Raw genomic sequence first — 18,365 nt, forward strand, 5'->3', positions numbered from 1 at the left:
AAGGTAATTTCTGCTTAATACAGAAGAATAAAAGAAAATAAAGGACAAAACATTGCTAACAGTAGAATGAATCCCAGAACCATATCAATAAGAGGCTTATGCCAGGATTGAGACATCTTTATTCTCTGACCTGTTGAAGTGTACTTATCATGCTGAGCATTGTTGACAGCATACAGATATCATAGATATGACAATATATACCTTCTGCTGATAATATACAGATATCTCGAGAGTTTTATGTGCAGTGCTGTGTTCTGTTGTTAGGATATAATTTTTCTGGTTACTTTCATCTCTCTCTCCATAGCTACAGTGTGTCCTTGTTTGTTAGAGAGCTTTGCTGGTTGGTTGGAAATGCCAACACTGCCTTCTGAGAGAAGAATTAAGCTTTGAGGACAGCCACTGTTTATAATAACTCCGTCTTCTAATTTAAATTTTTGCTTTCTGTCAGACTTCCTCATCATAACTTTTAATTTCAGCAAAGTGGGTCCAGCATTTAAATGTCCTGTGGAAAGTCTCTTCTGTTTCTACACAAAGATTCATAAGCAGTTATGATGAACTCTTGTGCAAATTTTTGTAACAACAGTCAGCCCTGACTTGGTAAAATCTGTATACATAATGTGAGAGCATCAATTTAAACAGCAAAGATGTGAAAATATTCATTTTTGTATGGTAAGAGTATTTTCAAAGCTAACAGGTAGTTCCTTATGACATGGTTGGATTGTTTTTTGCTCACGTTATTATAATATTAGTGAACATGAATCCAAACAGGCCTGAAAATATGAAGGTTTTGACCTTATCAACATTATATTTCCCTCTCTTACTCTGTCTTTGATAAAATCAGTGTTGTGTATTTAATGTAATTTTTCAGAGATTTCTATAAGGAATTTTGAAATGTCAAAGCTAAGTTTTGATTTGGAAAATAAAACACTAGAAACCATTATTTCTTGAGAAATATTGATTTTGAGTTTTGACAAACTCACTGATTTTTTAACTCAGGGATATATTAATCTGTTTTTCTCAGAAGAAGACCCCACAAAATTCCAGTAATATGGTCCAGGTCTTACTGTTATTAGAAATGTATCTATAATTGAAAACTTTCAAGATAATTTTTTCTTTTTATGCCTTGATAGCTGGTTCTGTAGAGCCATCATTTTTCAGGTCTGGTGGTTTTTTATCCAAGCATGGCAAGAGTATTCAAGTGCTGGTACAATCTAAAGTGAAAAATACTAGGTTTTTTTCTTTTTTCTTTAATTGAGCACTATCCATCCCTCTTTTTAAAATCAGCTCTGGCCAGTTTTACAATGCAGTAGCAGATTTGTATGATTACATTCCCATGGATGGACTCACTTCCTAGAGCAGGGACAAACTGAATACATGCTTACCTGCTGTGGGGCACTACACACTATGTTTTTAAATAAGTGTGCATCCTCCTTCTTTTGTGCAAAAGTATTAGGAGGAAAATATCCTGGGGAGATATTAATTGCTAGAAGTACTTGCTAGACTCTCCTTTTGGGTTCATATGTGTGTTCACAGTACACGGAAAAAACAGCTTCATCCTGTGCACGCTCTCTGCTTTTATATCTTTGGGAGCTAGTTTTGCCTGAAAAATATGTTCCTAGAGTACATTTTCAGAGGCCTTTATTCTACAAATCTGGGTACAGCTTTCTGCACCAGCCATTACAGAGAAAACCACAAAACAGATTTGAAAAAACCAGTCCTGCAGAAATTCACTTGTGTTTTTTGATCTACCCATCTAGATTAAAAATTAAAATTACAAAAAAAGAAAAAGAAGTATGCTTTCTCACTTCAAATAAAAATGATTTTTCCCCCTATAACCTCAATCTGAGTTTTAAGCCAAAATTTCTAATATAATCAAATACACAAATAATATTTTATGCCAGGTCAAATGAAGCATTAAATGGATCCAAGACCTTTTCCTTTCCTTCTTAATTAGTCAAATCTTCCTGGGTCAACTCAAATTATTTTATTAGTTTTCTTGCACTGACAGCAAACAAACAGAAGTATACCAGAAATTCACATAAATTTCAGTTTTAGTTGAAAATGAACTTAAAATATAGAATTTGGTCAAGAGAGTGAATGACCTCCAGTTCCAGATAATATTCCTTCTTGGCTATCTTCCCCAAAAGATTTGATTTTGCCTTCACAGCCTCAGTTTTATTCCCCTTGTGTTTATTATTTGATAAAGTGCTAGCAAATGTAGATCAGCAATACACCAAAGATTATTTTCTTGCAGTGTTAGTTGGATTCTTAAGCTGTTTGTGGTTTATTTTGATGCTGAAGTAGATTTTTATCCTACTGCCTGTCTGGGATATATCACTGCTACAACTCAAGTGCCAGAAGTTGTGTGCACAGATGAGGCTAAAGCATAATTTTCATTGTGGAGTTTTATCTGATGATCTCCTCCCGCTTACTCTTATTATTTCTGGACACAAATCTAACCAAATTAATTACTGATTCAATGAGCCAACATTTACCATATGTAACACGCACTTAACTTATCTGCATGACTTTCATGTTAAGCATAAAATTCAAATATTAAGGGTGTTTCCCTTGACAGGTTTCCTGATAAGGAGAAGAAGCCTTGGCACACAGTAGTGCTTGTGTGGATGCCAGAACTGGAGCTGGGTCCAACACAACACAGCAGGGCAGGTTTGCCTCAGCTCTGGTAGCAGAGCTGAGGCATTTCTGCAGCCCAGATGAGTCCATTAACCTCTGCTGAAGCTCAGAAGCCCTCAGCTATTATTGCTTTCCTAAACAATGATTTGCTTTGAGCTATCACAAATTGCATGTTTCTGAGAGAGTATTTGGGATGCAGTGATTAGGAGATATGTTCTCTGCTCCCTTGTAGGGCACGGCTCGGGCAGATAAATGGAATTGACTGATTGGAGAAGAATAATCTTCTCAGCTCCTCTGGCCTTTGTGAGAAGGAGGAAAAGGTTTTCTCAGCTCATCTACACTCCCCTCTTTAATCTCCCTGTGTAATTGTGAATAGCTGCAATATGTCAAAAGCCACAGGTGCCAGTACACGCAGCAGCTCAGGTATTAAGTTGGAGGAACATTACATTAGCTTTTTAGACAATTAACATGGCTGTGGGGGAGACCATCTGGAATAAATCTGCAGAACAAACAGTTCACAGAAATCCAGCAGGCAGCTCTATGGATTGTTATATTTGTACGGTACTTCATTGGAAAATAAACATATATATTCTATTTCAAGCATAATGCGCAAACAGTATTAAACCAGTCTGATAGGTGACACAGCTGTCTTACTAAACAACAAATTTGGAAGAGATGTGTGAATCACTGCAAGGAAAAGGTTGTGAAAACTCTAGTGACTGCATTTAGGTGTTGGCACAGCCAAAACAACTGCTCCTGAGTTAATGTAGAAATGTGCTTTCCTTTTGGTTTGTGGTTGCAAAAGTTTGTTTTGATAACATTGTTAATATCAGCTACTGATTCAATATGTAGAGAAGGAACAAACCATGCATCAGCAAACTGCAGTAAAGCAGTCAGCTTTAGCCTGCTTCTGGAACTTCATATTTTGCTGTGTTTATATTTTTCTCCATTAGAGACCCACAGCAGGAGATGCAAAATTTGTTGTCACTAGGCTTGTTCCTCTCAAAATTTTGTTGAACACAGTAGGCTGTATTATAGAAATGCTGGAGGAGGCTAGTATTGATGCTTCAAGGATCAGCCATCCACCCTCTTCCTCCTTAAGGCCTATTCTGTATTCAGAGGATGCCATGGGGTGTGCAGCCAGAAGAGTTAGGATGGACAAAGCTCATCTTTGAAGCCACAGCAGCAAAAAGCACCCAAGTTTCCCCCAGCAGACACTGAGCAGCTCTGTTCAGCTGATGGACACATCTGCAAGGACTGGTGTAGCAGCAGTCAGAGCTCACCACGCCTCTGCCCAGCACTGGGAGCAAGGCCAGGCACTCACAGAGCTCCTGCACATTGTGGCTCCTGGGAGACCCACGGCACAGCACAGGGAACCAGCCAGCTGAGGAATCAGCAGTGCTAAGTGCACCAACACAATCAACAAATATGTGGCTCACGGGAAATGCATATTTTATGTCAGAACAAATGGTATTTCTGTGACTAATTTGCATAAGTATACAGGAAAACGGATTACTTGTCAAAAAAGCCTCTTCTATTACAAATAGAGTATTTCCAGACTAATCAGATTTTCCTGTTTTCTATACCAAAAAATCTTAGCAATTAGTGTACCAGCTACTATAATATAACTGGCTGCAGAACATTCAAACAGACTTCCATTTAGCAAGTGTTGCTCAGATTTGCAAATAATGGGTTTAGGTATGAGTGTAGGTTTAAATCTGACCATTTTTAGCTGGATTAATGCCACCTGATCTTTTCTCCAGAGAAAGAAAAAGCACTAATATGGCTAGGAATAAAAATGCAACATTTAGCATGGCTCTCCCTAATTAGCCCGGCTAAGAAATCATCCAATGTAGCAAAACAACACATACCTGCACCTAGCCTGCTCTGGACATTTAGTTCAGGTATTTTGATGCAGTGGGGCCCATTGTGCTGTAAAACATTGCACCCAACACAATTATCAGCCTGCTCATGCCATAATTAATTAGGGAGCTGCTCTGAAGACCAGAGCTTTTGGATATACACAGTGATGACAATTAAAATGTTGGCATTTGTCAACAGTTACTTCACCTCAGGCACTACCTAACAAGCCACAGCCTGCTGAATGCATGGAACTGAAATAACCATGGTAACTCTGGGTATATGGTGACGTTTTAATATCCACTACTGCCTATCCTCAGGCCATCACTTGCAGAACTAAATGGCCCATCAAGAAGCAGATGAATAAAGTGTCGCACAATGCATGGAAAATGTTAAGCACTTTTAGGGATTAAAGCCCTTTTCATTTACCTCAGAAGGGAAAAAGGAGAGATAAACATAATACAAAAGCATGTATTATGAAGAAATAATGAAACCAGTGGTTAGCTATTGGTAGATAGTGACTAAAATGTCACTATCTACCAATAGCTAACCCAAATCCGTATCTAAGATACCAAAATTAATTCCTATTTTAAGTGCCTCTTACTACATACTGACTTTATAAATGACAGCAGCAATATCAAAGATCTTTCATGCTCAGTCACTGCCAAACTGTGGTAGAAAATCTACCTGTTTTAAACCACAGCAGTTCTCTAGCAAAGAAGGGGATGCACTACCATACTTTATTAGCACTGTCTTACCATCTGACCTGTTTTAAATAAAAAGATGGTGGAATCCTCTATTTTATAATTTTTTCATCATTCTGAAGAAAAGTCTGATTTTTTTTTTCTAAATGCTCAGTTATTGTATTATATTACTTCCTCCATGGTGAGGGAGACGATTTGAAAGTACACTAAAGTATCTGTAAAACTGTCTTGTATTTAGAATTTTCACTTACCAAAATGAAGAGACAACCAGAGGCAAGTTTTGTGTGTTCAGGAATAGTAGAAAACACGGACAAAATCAAGCAACCAAACACAAGGAGAAAACTGAAAAAGAAAGAATATTAATAATTGTTAATATTTTACAGTACCCTGACTCAGTACCTATATTGATTGAACTTCACCTGTTTTGATTGAACATTAATAGAAGACTGTCTCTGTACAGTCTTCATTAGTAGAGGGGAATACAGCTAGCATTAAATTTAGTTCATTAAAGACATTAGAATAATGACCTGTTATTAAATCTATATGTTTAAGCAGCACTGCTAGAATTCAGTAGTAGAATCTTCTTGGGAAAGTGACCCAATATCCACAGATGTTACTTTTTGTATCACAATCCTGTACCTTTATGCAATCCAGATAATTTAAGCGACTTTAAAGAGAGATCTCCAGTGGGAGGGTTGTTTCCCAGGTATGAAAAATCATTTCTCCCTCAACTGACCACAAACCCCTGCTGCATAAGCTTACCAAAGAGCTAAGTTACATATTGCACCTCTCTGTCCATCTGAAACAACCTCCTTCTGAGCAACAGTGTTCAAATTGCCTGAAGTGAGAGGCAGAGCTATGGCATCACTGTCCTCAATGAACAGGCTCCATTCTGGGAACAAACTGACTCTCATACAATCCAGTGAATAACTTAAAACAATTACACAAGCCATGAGCCAAGGAAACATTCAGGAAAGCATGAGCACAATTTTGAGTTTGCATGAGCCTGTATATTTCATGGTACTGATGAAACACACAGGCAAAGAAAGCTAAATCTTTTTGCGAGGAAGATCCAAACAAATGGTATCACTGCAGAAATTCTTGCACGTCCCATGTCCAGCCCTCAGCAGTCACAGCACATGTGTTTGCAGATCCGAGCCAGCAGAACTGGTATTGCTCTGACACATATACTGTTGGTGGTAAGGATTATTCTTTCCTCTTGTACTGCTTCACCAACAATACCACTGTGCTAGTGAAACCGTCTATGAACTGGATCAGAAACGATGTTCACTTTTACCCACAGTATCATGAACTGACTAATCAGCACCCAGTAATAATTGATTCTACCAATGCTTTGCTAAATTCCTTCTTAAAGCACTTATCAGTCATGCTGCACATTGAGACAACCAACAAAGAGCAGGCCTTTGACTTTTGTCTGAATTGCTGGGACTCATTAGCTGATGTTCTAACCCACATGGATAGATATTGTAATTAATGCAGATACATATCCCTCCCTGCCCTTATCTTGACCCATAGGCCTTTCCTTACGCTTTCTCTCCTCCATCCAGCTGGGGAAGGGGAAGATAGGGAGGCTTTGGTGGGCACCCAATGTCCTGCCAGGGTCAATGCACCACACTGTGAAACCTCTGCCCCCAAAGACTGCAGAACTTGGCTGGAAAAGGCCATGGTCTGACTTTGAAGTGAGCTCTGCTTTGAGCAGGAGTTTGGACTGGAAGACTCACAGAGGCTTTTTTCAACCTACATACTTCTGTGTTTCTAACTACTGGATATAACATTAATATATTTTTGCATCTGCATACACTTGAGCTTCAGGAGCTATGATTACTTTTTCCCACAGAACATACAGACTTTCCATAGTGAGGTAATAGAAGAGTGCTATAAAATATCCAATACATTACCTAAAAATATAATTCTTCAGAATTTCTAGTAGAAAATCTCTATCTGCAATGCAATAAGACTTTGGAGGCATATTTTGCAGCATATCACTTAACTGCTGGGCTGAAGTTCTACTCTGAAAATCAAATACGATAGGAGCTTGCATATAAATTCTATTAAGGACTGTAAATAAAACAGTATCCAGAAGGGTAAAGTGCACATTTGGCATACACCATTGGCAAGTTTATCTTCTAGACTAGAGAAAGGTGAAGATCAACACATGCTTTAAGATTTAATAAAAAACTCTTTCAAGACTTGTTCACATTCTCTGAACAGAAAGACATAACTCTCTCTCTCTCAGGGTTTTTTCCTGGAGAAGCACAGAGAGAAGAAGAGAAAAACAATTCTAATCTCTACTTGCTGCTCCTGTTGTTTTTGCACATGTGGAACGTGTTAGGAAGATTGTTTACCTGGAGGGAGTTCTTAATTAGATTCTAGTGATGCTTTTTAATATTAATTAACCAATCACTCAAAGCTGTGCCTGACTGTCAGGAGACAGTAATGAGTTTTCTTTATTATTCTTTAGTATTCTTTGTAGTATAGTACTCTTTAATATAGTATAGTATAATGTAATATAATACAGTCTAATAAAGCAATTGTTCAGCATACTGAATCAATGGAGTCAGATGCCAATGATTCCCTGTCTCAGGGGGGTCCTGCAATTTGATAAATCAATCATGCAATCCCAGGCACAAGTACAGGCTGGGCAGACAGTGGATCAAAAGCAGCCCTGGGGAGAAAGACTTGGGGGTGTTTCTCGACAAAAAGTTCAGCATGACTTGGCAATGCATGCTCACAGCCCAGAAAGTCAGACACATCCTGGGCTGCATCAAAAGAAGAGTAGCCAGAGGATGAGGAAGGTGATTCCCCCTCTCTGCTCCTGTGAGACTGCACCTGGAGTGCTGCATCCCAGCCTGGGGTCCTCAGCACAAGAAAGACATTGACCTGTTGGGACATGTGTCGGAGGAGAGCCACTAAACTGATCACAGTGCTGGACCAGTTCCCCTCTGAAGACAGGCTGAGAGAATCAAGGTTCCCTTGCTCCAATCCCTGCAGAAGTGAAGGCTCCAGGAAGCCTACCTTAGATCAGCCTTCCGTTACCTAAATGGGGTCTGCAGGAAAGCTGGAGAGGGACTTCTCGCAAGGGCAGGTAGTGATAGGACAAGGGGCAAGTCCTCAAGCTGAAGGATGTAAGATTTAAGTTAGATATTAGGAATAAATTCTTTACTGTGAGGGTGCACTGGAACAGGTTTCCCAGAGAACTTGTGGATGCCCCATTCCTGGAGGTGTTCAAGGTCAGGTTGGATGATGCTCTGAGCAACGTGGTCTAGTGGAAGGTTCTCTGCCCATGGCAGCGGGGTTGGAACTGCATGATCTTAACATCCCTTCCAACTCCAAACCATTCTGTGATTCTATTTTTCTATGATTCTGTAATTCTATGATAAGTGACAAAAATCCACCTTGTGAGCAATTTTTCTCCCCATCACTTCACTTTATAAAAATGGAAAAATCTCATAGAACATTACTGGTAGTTTCAGCTGCTACAGCCTTCAGAAGCAATCCCCCTATAATTACATCCTACTGACACAGGCATAAATGCGGTTTCTTCTCATTAAGGCTTGCATGGAGGGCAAAATAAAATTAAGTGACTAAGAATTTACAGTAAAAGAATGTAATTTCCTTTTGCTGAATTTCTTTAGACCTGAATCAATTAAAATGACATTTGCTTACTTCCTTTGTGTTTAGGTATTAAAAATTTCTTGTTTGATTTTATTCCTGTAATACCAACTAAATTGGAAGCCCAGTTGTACTGGGTCTTATCCAAACACACAATACCAGTTTTTTTTTTTTTTAAGAGATTTCTTATAGCACAATTATGGAAAACAGACACAGCAGGAAAAAATAAAGTTTCTTGTTCCCGTATCACAGTTGGAGACCATGGCACAGTAAAGGTAAGGGACTTGCCTAAGGCTACGCAGAAAGTCTTTACATGTGGAATAAACCTGATCCTTTTAAGCCACAGCCCAATCCTACACAAAACCATCGTCCATTTACCCACCACTTGCTTTCCATAGTCTGTCAGGACTATGATTTAGAATATCACTGTGGGCAAGGTGTTTATTCACAATAGATGGGAAAAATGAGTCAGGAGAGGGAATGAGTACAGTTAAGCAGTGTATTAATCAAAATAAAAGCAAATATTCAGGAAAGCCAGGTGCAGTGTGGATTAGCACCTGGTTGACATAGTTCTGCAGTTTATCCATGAAAAGCAGAAACAATCCTCACAGCAATACACAAAAATAGTCTTGGAAAGAAATTTTTCCAAAATTCTGTAAATTGTGCTCTCAGTTTTTCCAGAAACTCTCAACTTTTCCAGAAACTCTCAGCTTTTCCAGAAAAGGCATAGAGTATCATCATTACTACTACTATTATTATTAAAGAACAAAAGAAAAATGTTTGTATTTATCCACCCATATATTCAAATATTGCCCCTCAGTCCCTCATTCCTCCCTCCAACACTGAACACCTCTTTTAGTGCCACTCAGCACATTATGTCTAAAATTAAACTGTAAGCACTTTTATGGAGGGGAGAAACCCAGTCCTACTATCCTGGCAAAATGAAAAGCATACATTTAGATGCTGTAAAACACAACACTAGAAACAAAAGTGGAATCTTTTCCATAGTTTATATATCACTGAAGTGCTTTTCCTTCAAAGTAAACTAATAGTGAGGATTCACTTGCTATGTTTTTAGTGCAATCTGTTTACTCGGGCCATGCAAAGGAAAGCACCTCTCCTTTTTCCCAGCTGGAGCTGAAGGCATGAAGGCTGCACCGACAATTTTCACCTGGCTGAATGTTAAATGAGGATCTGCCCAGCAAAAAGAAATCCCTAAGGTTCAAACATCACAGTGGTCAAAGTTTATCAGAAATTGTTCTTTCCTATTGTGAATTATTTCCCCAGTGACTGGTGAAGTGTAGATGATTGCATTAAGCCCTGGATAGTAATTTGATAACCCTCAATAGAAGAAAAAGTATTTTCCCATGCCATCATTTGAACTGTGTGCTACGATACATGCTGTACAAGACCATGCTGCTGTAGGTAGAGAGTAGTAAAAAGCAAAACACAGAGCAATTATATTTGGCCTCTAGTGATTCAATCTGGATCATATAATTGTTCAGGCTGAAAAAAACAGATGGTTTTTCCTCATGCATTCAGTATTAGACAGTAAAACATATGCCTTAGGCAGCAACTTCCCATAAAATTATTCAAGTACTGCCATAGCCTTGTATTTTATGAAAAGCAGCAACTTCCATTTTGTTTCAGCAGTAATCAGTTTTGTTGCAGATCCTTTCATCTTATTCCCCTGCTCCTGAAAGCATATACTAATTGGACAAAAGCCAGTTTATGAAAGATAAGTCAGAAGCTTTGATATTTAATCAATCTGCCTCTCATAAACTTTTCTAATTGGTTAATTAGGACCTACCCATTCTCCATTTATATAATTTTCAGCAGAATTTTACTACTGTTTGATTTAAGATCTGTTCATATGGAAGAGCATGTTCAGCTTAAAGCAGTTGTTAAAACATTACTCAAAGAGTATCATGAGGAGAAAAAATATACCCTGGGAAGATCTTTAGGAGCTATTTTGCTGCCTAACTTACTGCTAGAATTAAAATAATCCAAAGTTAACATCTACAAGCTTTTGTGGCCTCTTCTGTAAATAATAAAAATATATCACTGTTAAAGTGGCATAATTAAGTGATTAGACCACCAGAGTTATTTCCCAGTATTATTTGAGGTCTGATTTAATCCCCATACAGGTAAGGGCATTCAGGATTATGACCAAAACTGTTGCAAAACGTTGGGTGTGCCATTATCCTGGATTTTGTATGGAAGGTAAAAAATGTGTGAAAGCTTTTGCTAACTCTAACTAAAACAAAAAAAAAAAAAAAGTTTTTACTTTTCTCCCTGGTATACTAATGCAGTTACTTGCAAATTTAAAGGAAGTTGTTTGCATTCATGAGGTCTGAGTCTTCAAAGAAGTTATTTGACCCCCTCCATAAGTAATTCTTTCCACAGCCAGGGGCAGTGACCACGCTTTCTTGACAGTGATCAGGATCTTGCTGAGTTGAGTACCCAAGTGCTGCCTTTACATTATTTTTAATCCTGGAATGCATAAAAATCTGTGTGAGGCATCAGATAAAAACATATGCTGAAAATTATACTGGGTGGGTAGCACCAATAGATACATTACAGTTTTAGATAAATGAGTAAAATACCCAGAGAAAACCCTATTAAAAGAGGAAGGAAAGACAGTCTTCCATAGCACTCTTACACTTTCACGGGGACTATTAATTTTGGTGAACAATTCTCACAAAAAGCAAAAAGACAGATGTGCCTTGCCTAGATGTTATCAGCACTCTCAAGCATCTTGATGTGTGGAAGGGAGAATTTACAGATTCAGTATCCCATGCAGCTGCTGGGGAAGACAGAAGAAAAAACATCATCTCCTGGGCCAGGAGTTACTTTTATACATAAACACAATTTTCAAGGCACCAAGTTCCCAGAGAGAAGGAATTATGCATGTTGTTCAGCTGAGAGCTGGTGCACCACCTTCCATCCCAGAGCAGAGGTGACTGCTTAAGGCAAGAAGGCAGCACAAACCTGACAGCACCTTCAGCCTCTGGGCCCTTCCTGGTGCCTCTGAACAGTTATCAGAGCTGGGTGGGAATGCCCTCTCTGAAAGCTTATGGAAAGAGAAACACTGAAGCATTTCCCTAGCTTCAGGAAGAGCTGAAAATGAAAACGTCATCTAATGCAGGCGTGAGATGGGCATTTACACAGGTCCTGCGGAATCTCCCTTAAAAAGTAATCTTTTCAACATTCCTATAAAACAGATAATGCACTGCTGACATGGTGGAAAAGAATACAGTTTAGCAGTTTTGATAGTGCAAGCCATGTGGATTAAATTTTCCATCATTTATAGTTTCAGCGTGACTTGTTTATGCAGGAAAATGAGATATGACAAAGGTTATTACAATTTGTTAAGAATGTTTGACAAAAGCTGCATGGAGAATAAGCGTTCTTCCATAGAAAAAGCTCATAAATTTCTTCTGTAGACTTCCTTTAAAATGACTTGCACTTCAACCTTTTCTTCAAGTGGAAGAGTGTAGCATGTTGAGGCCTTGATACTGCATTGCCTTCTACCCAGAAATAGTATAACCCTGGCCATGGAGAGGTAGAGTATGAACAGCTCACAGTTTTAGAATGGGAAAATAAACTAGATAGGAAACTTAATAAATAATTCTTGAGATAAAAAAAAAAATATTGCAGCAAACCTGTATTTTTATATATTCTTTATTTGGGTTAACTGCTACTTTTTTTTTTTTTTTTCAGAAATATAGACATTTGAACAGAATTTAATGTCTGACCTTTTAAAGAACTGATCATACTGCTGAAGCAACTTTTTTAGAAAGGTGACTTTTGTCAGGCTGTGATGGACAAATTTTGCTTTAAAAATATGTTTCATTTCAATATAGGATATTTACTTTCTCTAAAAATTAGAACAGTTTATCAAGAATGAAACAGTTTACATTTTCAGCATGAAAAAAAGTGTTGTCAACCTAAATTGTTCTTTTCTGGCATATTTTTAAGGAATTGTATTTTTAGCAGTCTGTTAAGTGATTGTATTTGGCTTCTATTGACAAAGCAAGGAAGAGGCTATAACAGGAGATGATATCAAAACAAAATTAAATAGCTCAGGTACTTATGGGGCACAAATAAAAATGAACATTTGATAATCCATTCCATCATAGACAAAAAATAAAACATCAAGGTAAGTTTCTCCAGGGTTCTAAAAAAGGAGGCATCGTACTTCCTTGAGCAAGCACATTCACTCAAAAGAAAAGAAAACAAAACAAGAAATGCTTTTTCTTAATGCTCAGAGATACTTGTGACCTAGATATTTTCTATTTTCATTTGCTTCAACAGGAGATAAAAGAAAATTAAGAATAAAGCATGTGCTCCTCCAGATTTTAACTACTTTAATGATTGGGAAGCATTTTACTGATTTGCCTCAAATCTGTAGAAAACAACAAAATGCTCCTTTTATCACTCTCAAAGCACAGGTCTTTTTGTAGACCAACATTTTCAGATGTGAATGCTTAATTTAGTAAATCAAATCTGTATTTAGACAACTCTGTAGGTTTTTTCTTTTGCATCACATAGCTCCAACATCCAGTGACAAGTCTGGTATCTTACATAGCAACCTTTGCTTGACCACAGATACTTCACAAGAAAATTAATTTACAATAGGAATAGAAACTATGTTGCCTTTAACACTGAGCACAGGTTGCAGAATTTATATATTTTTTTTAGAACATATACAAAATTAAGAGAAAAGGTTTATTATAATGAAATAGAGAAAATTTAAAGAATTACAATATGAAGCTGCGGAAGACCATTATATAACCTTTTCTTTAAAGTAATTTTTCTATTTTAATTTATTTTTTCTAACCTTTTTCACAGCCTAGGGCAAAGGGAAGTACTCAAATAACCTTTTTCTGTAAAAGTGCTTGCTAACATACTGTACTTAAATGTCTTGCTAATGAGAAAATAATTCTTAATATAAGAAATGTATAGACGTGCAAGAAATAAATGTGTTCTGTAATCATCAGCATAATCCACTAAAAAAAATCAGTTTTTTGGGTCTTCAGGATTCAAGATAATAATATTGCCACTACCTTTGGTTGGGTTTTTTTAAGTAACAGAGCAAATTGAAAAGAACAGAAAGATTGTAGGACTGCTGGGTATTTTTTGTGCCACAAGAGCTGCCTGTTTGCTTGGTGCTCAGAGTGCAAAGCCAAGGTGTGATTTACTGCAGCAGGACTGGACAATGATTACCTTCATTGCCTAATCACCATCGGTGGCCACCGGTGCCAACACTGGCTTTGGCAGCTAAAACTAAGAAGGAAACTGTGTTGGAAGAAAAATAGCCTGCCTACCCTATCCTCTGGAGGTAATCCCACTCACTGTGATTCAGCTGGATCCCTGAGTAATGTGAAAAGGAATGACACTCCCAATGGCCGCTGGTGGTCCACACCATTAAATGCTGAGGGCTGCCATTGGAATGATTTTGGCCTGGGTAAAACTTTCCTAGACAGTTCCTGGGTCTGGCCTGGGAGTTACCATGTATCTGGATGAAATTTTTCTCTGCACATGTCTGTACATCTTTTACTACAGATAGGTACTTCTGGATGCCAAGTAATTGTGTTGAAAAAACAGTATCAAACAAGCTTATTTAGCAAATCCGCGGTGATTTACAGTGAGGATATTTCACATCCTGAGGCTATATCACAGCACCAGCCTGCCAGAGTTCTAGAAGGGTTTGAACAATGCTCTCAGGCACATGGTGTGATTCTTGGGGCTGTCCTGAGCAGAGCTAGGAGCTGGACTTTGATGATCCCTGTGGGTACCACCCAACTCAGAATATTCTTTGATTCTCTGATTTCAGTACTGTTTTACATCTTAATCAAAGGTAAAGATGGGGACAAAATCTATTGAAAATTTAATCATTCAAATTCAGGTTCCTGATTGAGATATTTTAACAAAAACTTGGGATTAAGACAATTAGCCCACTTGATTATAAGAGGTTGATACTGTGGGAATCACTCAAGTCAGCTGTGGCTTTTCACCTAAAGTATTTCATCCTATTGAAGAGCTCTGGAACAAAAATTAATTTCCTCCTTTCTTTTATTTTCCTCCTGTACTCTATTATATACTGGATTTTGCTTTGGCTTTACATTTGCTTTTCATTGAGATACAGTCAACAACATTGACAATCAGGGAGTTTTTTGTGGGAATGGACACTCAAAGGCAATCATACAAAGATACTGTACTGTGGTACATGAGCAAATGGGATTTCTTTTCACCATATCTCTCAAGAAGGCATCTTAGCAACTCTTAGCTGCTTCTACAATTTTTTATCCTTCCAGACACGTGAACAAAGAAGTACCCACAAATTCTCCAATAATAGCTTTCCAGGCTGCAAAATAGCATGGTTGTTCTGGCAGTAATGCTCAAGTTTGTGATATAGATGAAGAATCTTTGGGATACTTGGCTTTCTATGGGGATTCCAATTTATTTTCTGTCATTAAATGTGATTATCTCACATGCTAACCAGAATAGTAGATAAGAAAATAAAGCACACTTTAAAAAATATTTCTTTTTAAATAAAAAATTATTTTAAGTAGAAACATCAGAACTTTGAGGTGTATTATACCACATCATTACATCAGCCTGTGGTGGCTGTGGGAGGAATGGTACAAAGTGATAAAAAATCAGAGATACTAATTAATCTGATCACTTTATGATGCTTCAGTTCAGGAAGTTGATTAAGACAGGAATGTTTATCATATTTAATACACTGAAATACAGAAGAATATTTTTGAGCATTCTATTGTGGAGTGTTAAAAAGAAGAATGAGGAGACAAGAGCAAGTCTATCCTGAAAAAAACCATATATTCATGATGGAATTAAAAAAAAGTGGTAAGCATGACAGTATTTACAAGTCCAGACTATGTTATAGCCCCAATGTCCCTCACAGCTACAACAGAAATCAAAGCAGCCTCAAATACCAGGGCTCATTAAATTTGGCAGAAGTATGCCATAATGTTATCAAGAATTACCATTTAAAAACATTCTTCAACATAACAAGCTCTAGGTCTTCTTTCTCTAACTTTACTTACTCCTAGCAACTAATAGCTGGGTTTTGGTTTTTGTTGAAACCTTACAGTTGACTTCAGTGGAAGCATGGCTTGAGTTGGGAATTATGAGCTGACTCATAAATATCACCAGAGCAGAGAAAATCCTGTTAATTTCCTATAGTTTTCTCCCAGTAGTAAACAAGGATATAAATGGAACACAGAATATTTTTCTAACATAATGCACTGTTAGTATTAAACTTCTAAGAATCAATCACGGCACTTTAGCTCGAGGGTGTTCAGTTTTATACTACACCATTAGTCTTGTCTTCCTTAATCTAAATAAGTCCTGCACTTTCTGGAATCTGAAGTGCCCTTTCTTGTTGTTAGGCAGCAGTACTAACAGACCAGAACCTGATGGCAGAAGCATGTGAGATTGCAAAAGAAGAACCCCATCTTGCAAGGTTCAAATGACAATGAAAATTTCATGAGTTTAACTTACTTACAGCAATACTTATTTCCTCTCTATGCTCACCCATATAATATTGACAGGAAAGAAGCACAAAGTTTCAAAACTGAGGGGGCAGTGGGGTGTCCACCAATTTTTTCATATGCCAAAGTTTCTTTGTGTTTAAAAGCAAAGAGCAGAAACACACTTTGTCAAGCACTAGGTCTTGCTGGAGAGGGTACAACAAACGGCTTATGGCTTTGTATCACACACTACTTTGAGAACAGAAAACTTGCAGTGCTGTTTAGCTCTTGAGACCTAAAGGCAAGATGTAACACTTTTCACAATAAGCCTTTATTCTGTCTGAGTCTCTATAGTCAAAGCCCAATGATGTGACTCATTTACTCTATTTTTCAGGGTCTTTCATCTCACAATCACTCCAGCTGGAAAGAGTGTTACATAATTTCTTCCATGCACCAAACAAGATGTTCTGAGGTCGCTGCAAGGTGGGGCTGCAGGGCAGCAGCAGTGACTGCAGCGCGGGAGGGCAGCGGGAGTGTGCCCGCTTCTGCTGGGGGTCTGTCAGGCTGCTGCTCGCACCTCTGGCTTCCATGTGCCAAAACTGTGCCTATGCGCTGCTTTGGCAACAATAATGTTTCTGTTTCAATAATGAGTTGTTTTATTAAATGCCGAGTTGCAAAGGTTCTGGAAAAAGTGTTGCGCTTATGCAGAATGTTAAATACACAAAGTGATCACTTTTTTTCCATATGGGGAAAAACTTGCCCTTTGATCTTACACACATTAAAGCTGCTGCTTGCCTGTTTGAAACAACACATGAGGGTGCTTTTACTTTCCAACATTTTATCTTGCAGTGGCTTTCACTCTTTGCCAAAATTGTTCTGCTCAAAAATTTGTGTGAAACAAGTTTGCATTTATCAGACATATTGCAGGCACAGAAATAGTCTTATATGAATTTTATTTTAGCAGATCAGTTTCTTTTCACACAGGATGATCCTGTAAGCACTTATCTGAATGCTTAAGGCCAGGCTGGATGGGGCTTTAAGTAATCTGATCTAGTTGCAGGTGTCCCAGCCTGCAGCAGGTGTATTGGACTCAATGATCTTTAAAGGTCAGTTCCAGCCCAAACCATTCTATGATTCTGTGATTCCATGTGCACAGTTTGATCAGAGATGACTGCGAGTACATACTGCTGAGCACTGCATGCTTCCAAGGCTGGAGAAGAAGCCCTGGAGATCCCTTTGTTAACCACACAGATGAAGTCAGTTTCTTGGAGCTTCAATATACAAAGTATTAGCCTTCAGTAGTTGCATGGACCATACTAATGAACAGGATTGTAGCTCCCCAAAACTGGGGAACAGGCAGACATGCATCTCTGCTAGAAGGAGAAAAACACCTCTGTCAGTACAAGGAGGTCCTGTTAGTTGGTATATTTCTCCAGGTTCTGTGACAGCCAAAGGAACACCACTCTGTGACTCCCAACACAGCATAATACTCTCTTCAGGGTACTCAGTCCAGACAACTCCATCATAAGACACAGCAGTGTTGTTTTCTTATATTAACAATGTGAAGCTGAGATACATGGTAATTTTGCCTCCTACAACTCGTAAAGGTTCACATTAAAAATCAGTACAGGGTAGGCAATGAAGAGCTTTTGCAAAATATGAGCGTCTGAGAGTCTAAATTTATAACTTTATTTAAAATATAAACTCAAATGCACAGGAGAAGTTTGGTAGAATTGACAATTTGTCCTTCCTAGGCTAGGAGTGATTTAAGCTATGTATGGCACCCAGACAGAGCACTTCCAGCCAGGAATTGTTCTTAATTGAGATACACCAGCTGACTGTGCCTCCTTGTAGTGAGAGCACTGTTTTTCTCTTTCCAACAGAGATGCATGTCTGCCTGTCTCCTAATTCCTCAGATAGCCTGACAAGTGGAAGAGTGGATGCAGGGTGAGCCAAAACCATTTTATGTATTTATGTGTAAAAAACAAATTCTGCTCTTTTCATATATTTATGATCCTTTATGAATATTTAC

The 18,365-nt window shown here is 38.1% G+C and overlaps 1 protein-coding gene across 5 annotated transcripts in view; it reads right to left on the reverse strand.

Moving 5' to 3' along the window:
* KCNQ5 (potassium voltage-gated channel subfamily Q member 5) overlaps positions 1-18,365 on the reverse strand; it is a 281,577-nt gene that overhangs the window by 81,880 nt on the left and 181,332 nt on the right. For all 5 annotated transcript variants that reach the window (XM_041410573.1, XM_041410572.1, XM_041410571.1 and 2 more), the window contains exon 2: positions 5,453-5,543. In XM_041410573.1, the coding sequence (XP_041266507.1) occupies positions 5,453-5,543 (91 nt within the window). The remainder of the gene's footprint in view (positions 1-5,452; positions 5,544-18,365) is intronic.

This window comes from Onychostruthus taczanowskii, unplaced genomic scaffold (assembly GCF_017590055.1).
Source record: "Onychostruthus taczanowskii isolate IOZ18803 unplaced genomic scaffold, ASM1759005v1 scaffold33, whole genome shotgun sequence".
Lineage (NCBI taxonomy): Eukaryota > Metazoa > Chordata > Aves > Passeriformes > Passeridae > Onychostruthus > Onychostruthus taczanowskii.